The 6,902-nt window shown below is 39.3% G+C and overlaps 1 protein-coding gene across 2 annotated transcripts in view; it reads left to right on the top strand.

Annotated features, from left to right (window-relative positions):
• The first annotated feature begins 5,074 nt into the window (after positions 1–5,074).
• Positions 5,075–6,902, top strand: part of LOC122071741 (DNA-directed RNA polymerases I and III subunit RPAC1-like) — a 9,604-nt gene continuing 7,776 nt past the window's right edge. The window contains exons 1-3 of one of the 2 annotated variants that reach the window (XM_042636135.1): positions 5,075–5,319; positions 5,445–5,630; positions 6,784–6,902. The exon at positions 6,784–6,902 is cut by the window's right edge and continues 11 nt beyond it. In XM_042636135.1, coding sequence (XP_042492069.1) covers positions 5,209–5,319; positions 5,445–5,630; positions 6,784–6,902 — 416 coding nt within the window. In that variant the 5' untranslated portion in view covers positions 5,075–5,208. The remainder of the gene's footprint in view (positions 5,320–5,444; positions 5,631–6,783) is intronic. The other variant, XM_042636136.1, reaches the window with a different exon arrangement.

The following is a 6,902-nucleotide window of genomic DNA, read 5'->3' as shown; positions in this document are numbered from 1 at the left end:
ATTTGGGTATGCACTATAATACATGCATGGCCATAATTATCTACTTTATTTATTCGTTTTCCATACTTTTGATGGGAAACAAATTAACACTTCATTAATATAAAGAGAAGCCATAAATCCTGCGAATAGCATGAACCTAACATAGTGAATACGTACAATGTGAACAGCCTTGACACCCATTAGACACACTAATCCTCTTCGGCTCCCAGTGGCAATGACTTTTGCCTTACCCCTCACATGCTTCATATGTTCTAAAGAAAGTTGCTTCTCTTCCTTCAAAATTTCAAATAAGCAATGCCTTTTCTTTACTTTTTGATGCATGCTTTGCATTTCACATGCATTTCGAATTTGATGGAAGATTGAATTATTTGATGACATAAGCCTTTTTGGATCACCTCCTGTGAATTGTCGCAGGAAATGGTCGAATTGGCCACATCAATCAGGGAAACATGTACCTTTTTCCAGGGTTAGTGTTAATTTATGTGTTTATATTCTGAAGGTCAGCCTTCCTGGGGATGAACTGACTATCTATCTGATCATGCACGATTGGGCTAGGTACTCTTCTATCTGGCTCACGCATATTCTAACTCATACAGTTTGTGATCCGAATCTGGTTTAAGGCCATCTAAAATGATGAATTCAATGATTTGATGCGTTATTTGTCACTCAGAAATTTAAATTTCAGATTCCGTGCTTTTCCCTTGACCAGATTTCAGTGTTCTATAGCTTTATAAGTCTATTCTTTTGTTGCATAGGTGATGCTAATTAGGGGATTTTCTCATTATCAAAATTTGTTTATTGAGAAGCTCTTGTAGTTTAGATGGATGAAGCAAGGGGATCGCAATTCTAGGTTTTTTCATTTTTCTGTTAAAATGAGAAGACTCAAAAACTCTATAAGAAGCCTCAAAACTCCTGATGGGACTTTGGTGGAAGGTAATGACCAGATAGGGAATTATACAGTTCAGTCATATGAGCAATTTTACAAAGCTGTGCCTTTAGTGGAGCATGTGGAGCTTCTTGAATCCATACCTAGGGTTCTTCATCAAGGTGACCACTATGTGCTTGATGCCTTTCCAGGGAATGAAGAAATCAAAAGAGCTGTTTGGGACCTGGACCCAGATAGCTCTCCTGGTCCGGATGGATTTTCTGGAGCTTTCTTTAGAAGATGCTGGAATATTGTCGAGTTAGAGGTGTGTAATGCAGTTAAGTATTTCTTTAGTACTAGTCAATTGCCCAATGGTGTGAACAACAATTTTTTGGTTCTTATTCCTAAGGAGGAGGGAGCATCTTCTATCGATAAATTCCGGCCACTGTGTATGGGGAATTTTTATTGTAAAATTCTTTCCAAAATAATGGCAATGAGGCTTGCTAATTTGCTCCCTAGGCTGATATCTGAAGAGCAGGGGGCATTTCAAAAAGGAAAGTTAATCTATGACAACATCAGTGTGGCCTCAGAACTGGCTAATATGATGTTTGCTTCTATGAGAGGGGGAGGTCTGGGATTAAAAATTGACATCAAGAAAGCATATGATACTCTTTCGTGGTCCTTTATGTTTCAGGTGCTGCGTCGCTTTGGATTCACAGAGAAGTGGATAACATGGCTGAACCAAATTTTGATATCCTCTAAGATATCGATTTTGATTAATGGAGGTCCACAGGGATATTTTGGTGTGGAGAGAGGGCTGAGGCAAGGGGACCCAATATCTCCCATGCTTTTTATTATTGCGGAGGAAGTGCTATCGCGAGGTTTAAAGCATCTGATCGAGATTAATCAATTGAAGCCAATTCAAGGGCCTCGCGGTGTCAAAACTCCTGCCCATATTCTATTTGTAGATGATATATTCATCTTCTCCAATGCTTCTATGAGGTATGTGAGGACTCTTAAAGAATTTCTTCTAAAGTACCAAGAGTTTTCTGGGCAGGGCATCAGCTTAGAAAAAAGTAAACTTTTTTTGGGAAAAATATCACATTCCAGGAAGCATCGAATATCTGAAACTTTAGGCATTCCCATGTGTACCTTCCCTACAAGGTATCTAGGTGTGGAAATCTTCAAGGGAAGGATTAAAAAAGATACTTTGTTGCCGATTATGGACAAGGTTAAGGGGAGATTGGCGGGTTGGAAAGGGAAATTGTTGTCAATGGCAGGTAGGGTGGAATTGGTTAAATCGGTGCTTTCGGGGATGCCGACTCATAGTTTCTCTGTTTATTGGTGGCCTGCATCTCTTGTGGCGATGATGGAGAAATGGATGCGAAATTTTATTTGGACAGGTGATGTAGATACGGTTAAGGCTGTCACAGTGAAGTGGGACTCTATGTGTAAGCCCAAGGATGAGGGAGGGCTGGGTCTTAGGAGACTGCGAGATTCCAATAAAGCAATGCTGTGCAAATTGATTTGGAGGATCAAAACGGAGAAGACAGCAGCGATAACCTTTCTCAAAGCTCGATTCCTAAAGAAGGATGGAAGATCCTTCAAAAATTGCAACACCTCCAGTATATTTGCAGGTCTCAGGAAAATGTGGTCCTTTGTGGATGACAAGGAGTGTTGGATCATAGGGAACGGTCAGCTTGTAAATTTCTGGAAGGATAAATGGTGGGGTCCAAAATCCATTATGGAACTTCTTTCGCTGGATAGTGACCATACTCTCTCTACGTCAGCAAAGGTGGGGGAGTTTATCATAAATGGAGAATGGCGTCTACCTGAGGTAGTATCTCCTATGCTTAATGAAATTTTTGGACAGATTAAAAAGATTGACATTCCGAGTTTGCAGATGGAGGATTTCAGGGTGTGGTCGCTAGTTCCTTCAGGGTATTTCTCCTCAAGGTCGGCTTGGGAGGCTGTTAGAGTGAAATCCTTGAAGGTGAACTGGTCTTCTTTGATTTGGCAGAAGAATCTTCCTCCAAGACACTCCATTTTTGGATGGAGAGTGGTGCATGGTAGAATCCCAACGGACGACCTGGTTTGCCAAAAAGGTGTTTATCTCCCATCCAGATGTAACCTGTGTGGAAAGGCTGAAGAAAGTATGGTTCATATTTTTTTACACTGTTCATTCTCCATATCAATATGGAAGAGTTTTTTAGATTTTTTTGGAGTGGCGTGGGTAAATCATCCAAGCATTCAATCATTGTTCCAGTGGTGGAAGAGGAAATCTCAAGTGATTCAGCTTAAGAAGCCATGGAAGTTGGGTTTGCTCATCACTATCAACCATATTTGGTGGGAAAGAAATAAAAGAAGGCAGGAAAATAAAGAAAGGGCAGGGCGGTATGTCTTTCAAAGTATAAGGCAAGAGGTTCAGCTTTGCTATGACGGATCAAGTGAAGAAGTTCGTTCGATTTTAGACTTGATGACCTGCAGGAAGATTGGTTTAAGTATTAGAAATCCAACTTCCCCTTCACCTCTTGAGGTTCACTGGTGTAAGCCTCCCAGGGCGTGGATGAAGATCAATGTGGATGGAAGTTCGCTTGGTAACCCAGGTAATGCAGGTGCTGGTGGTGTCTTACGGGATGATAAAGGCAAGGTAATCGACTCTTTTAGCATTTTTCTGGGAGTCAAACAAATCTATGAAGCTGAATTTGAGGCAGTTTTGGAGGGTATTCTGCTAGCTAGACACTATCATGCTAGGGGTGTTTGGATTGAGTCAGACTCAGCGTCCGTGGTCTCAGCAGTTCAGAGAAGGGAGATTCCATGGTTTGCCCTTGCAGAAATGGAGATCTGTTATTTCCTTTTTGGAGTTGGTGCAATGGAAGATCACTCACTGTTTTCGTGAAGCTAATGTAGTCGCTGATTTTCTGGCTAGGAAAGCATCTAAATCTTGTACTTCAGAATTCTCAGTGGAGTTCCCGAGACATGTAGTTGATGAGTTAGCTTCTGATGCGTTGGACAGGCACCGTTTTCGATTTGGCTAAGCCCTTTGCTTGTTCCCTCTGCTGATGGCCATGCCGAAGGTGGAGGTTGCAAGTGGGTTTAGTGGGATCGGCCTGCCCTTTTGTATTTCGCTTTCTTTTGCTTTGTTCTCTTTTAATAAAATTACCTCTTAGCAAAAAAAAAAGGTAAGTTAAGTTCAAAGTCTTACTAAAATAACAAAAAAATGGCATCAAATGGAGATGTATTTACATCTTTTATAAATTTATCTACTTCTACTCATTTTAAGCCGAAGTTGGACCAATGAGATGCTTTTATCTTAAAAAAAAAAAAAAAAAAAACCAATGAAATGTTTGAGCTGTCCTATATCAGATGGATTAACCTATGTATTTTTTTTTTCAATAGAAACTATGTATAATTATGCGACAAATAATGAAACATTATATTTCAACAGTTATAGGTAATGTGAAGAAAACCCTCTAAAATAAAAGCAATCAAAAGAAATTTCTAAAATAAAGGCAATCAAAAATAGATTGTTGCTTCAAAATTCACCATTTTAGTTACAACAAGATGTGCACATTAGACTGTGATTCGACTCCATTTTGTTTCTTCATTATTTTATTTCTCTTATTTAATAAAATTTAGGGTTTCTTTAGGTCCCAAATAATTTTCAGGTTAAAATTTTTTTTCGATTGGAAACTAGCGGCTCAACCAAGGGGGCTGGGATGGAAGGGCATTGGGGTTATTTTCAAGAGGGAAGGGAGAGAAAGCTACATAGGTTGGGCACCGGAAAACGTGCGTAGCGTTCTTTTTATTTTTTATTTTTTCAAATTCAAATTCAAATTCGTTCGATTTTGAACTGATACGACCTGATAAATACATATTGGTATGAGATCGATACCGCTTCTGATACCGAAACCTATAACGTTGGTAGCGGACAACACTGAAAGCTCACTGTGATCTGCCCACATCAGTTGAGATAGGACAATTTTACCCTTGTTTTTCTTTAAAAATTGATTTTCTTAACATTTATTCCCCTTAATCCATAGTTCCATACTGCAATGCCGAAATGGGATCGGCTAGGAATCGGTATTGACAAACCGATACAGATCGGCCGGATTCCGATTCCTCAATTCATTCCGTGGAGTGTGGAGTCGGACACTCGGACCAAGCGGTTCTCAGAACATACAAACCTGTGCTGCACTTTAAACTTGTCTCTTAAACCCTAACGCAAGACTTAAACCCTAAGACCAAGGCGTAGGCGATATATTACTCTCTCGGTCTCACACTCTTACAGTCTCATTCAACTGTCAACGACTCTGAAGTTTGCTTAATTTGCAGAGTTAGTCATGCCTAGGGTTTCAGCTCTCGACTTGCCTGATTTGCCCAAGGGGCAGCTTCCTCCGCACCTCGAGCTTCAGCGAACTCGTGTCCACTGTGCAGCTGATGCTCCAATTCATGTATGTTTTTTTTCCACTCCTGATGCTTCTACGGATTTCATTTTTTGTATTCTTTTGGCTGCTCTGTTCAAGATTTTCTACTGCCTTTTTTTTCACGTTTTGGGAGTTTTTTTTTATCTTTGAAGACAGAAAATATTCAATACTCTGGTGCGTATGCAATGATGGGAGTTGATATTGGTTCTCGGTTGGATGAGTTCTGCAAAAAGTTCAGAGTCGAAGTGATTCGACTGACAGAGGACGACATGGAATTCGACATGATTGGTATTGATCCTGCGATCGCCAATGCTTTTCGGAGGATCCTCATAGCAGAGGTATGATTTTTGCGAGTTCCCTCGATCCTCAGTCACTAAATTTAGCTTTTTAACTGTTTCTTATTCTCCATATCAGTGAGAATTGACTTGTCTATGTCTGGTGGAATAAATCTCCCTTTTTTTATCCATTCTGTTCTTCAGACATTTGGTTTTTTAAATGATGGGCACTCATCTTGATTGGATTTTATGTTTTTCTTACTTCTGTGTTTTGCCGTTTGATTATTTTCTTCTGTTACTTGCTGTTGTTTAGTCGGAAAGTGCCTTTGGAAGAAGTGGTGAACAATATATTAAGGTCTTCGGGTTGATAATGAACATGGATTTGAACAGAATTTAATGGAAAAGTAGTATCTGTGGGGCCAACTCTATTTAGTTGGGAGAAGGATTATATGAGTTGAGTACCCAATTTGCACCATCCAGTCTAATTGTACACCGATCATGTGGTGGAAAATTTTCAAAAAACTTATTTTTCAGTATGTAACTTATTTAACAAAAAGGATTAGTTGGGTTGACTGCTCACTAGTCCATTCTAATTGTGCACTATAGTATGGTGTAAAAATTCTAAAAATAACATTTTTTTTCCAGTGTACAAGTTCTTTTAGCTACAGTAGATGGTCAAAGATCTTAAAGTAGTTCCTTACGATAAAATGTCAGTGATCTCATATTTTTGCATAATTCGTGAACTTGGAGCCTAGATATGTTGGGCTTTTGTCAAGGTTGAATTGTTGGCGAGGAGTATCAAACTTACTGTAATTAAACTTGATATTAGATAGGTTTGACAAATTGATGATAGGAGTCATCTCTTCTATGGATGGAAATGGATAACTTATATATGCGATTGTTCATGTGAACCTTCAAGCGAGCAATTGTTTCTACCTTGAATGGCATAGGATCTCAGTGCCAAACCTCATCCATTCTTGATTGGTTTGCCTTCTTCTCTGTCCAGTAGGGAAAAGTTCTAAGTTATTCCTGTCTCATGGTTTTATCTATTCCATATTCAAACCCATTTTCATTGTTACAGTATTACACTGCGATAGTAAGTTTCTTAGTTGGCATTCACTGCTCTTTTTATGTTCGTACCCTCTCTGTTGTACTTGTTGATGGGGTTGATTTTCATTTGGTGCATTTTAAATTGGTAACTACTATTTGCATGTAGCTCGCCACAATGGCTATTGAGAAGGTCCTGATTGCAAATAATACATCAGTTATCCAAGATGAAGTGCTAGCTCATAGGTTGGGACTCATTCCTATCAAGGTTGACCCAAGTCTGTTTGA

This window comes from Macadamia integrifolia, unplaced genomic scaffold (assembly GCF_013358625.1).
Source record: "Macadamia integrifolia cultivar HAES 741 unplaced genomic scaffold, SCU_Mint_v3 scaffold_68A, whole genome shotgun sequence".
In the NCBI taxonomy this organism is placed as follows: Eukaryota; Viridiplantae; Streptophyta; class Magnoliopsida; order Proteales; family Proteaceae; genus Macadamia; species Macadamia integrifolia.
The sequence above is the reverse complement of the archived record's forward strand: the minus strand, read 5'-3'. Positions and strand labels throughout refer to the sequence as shown.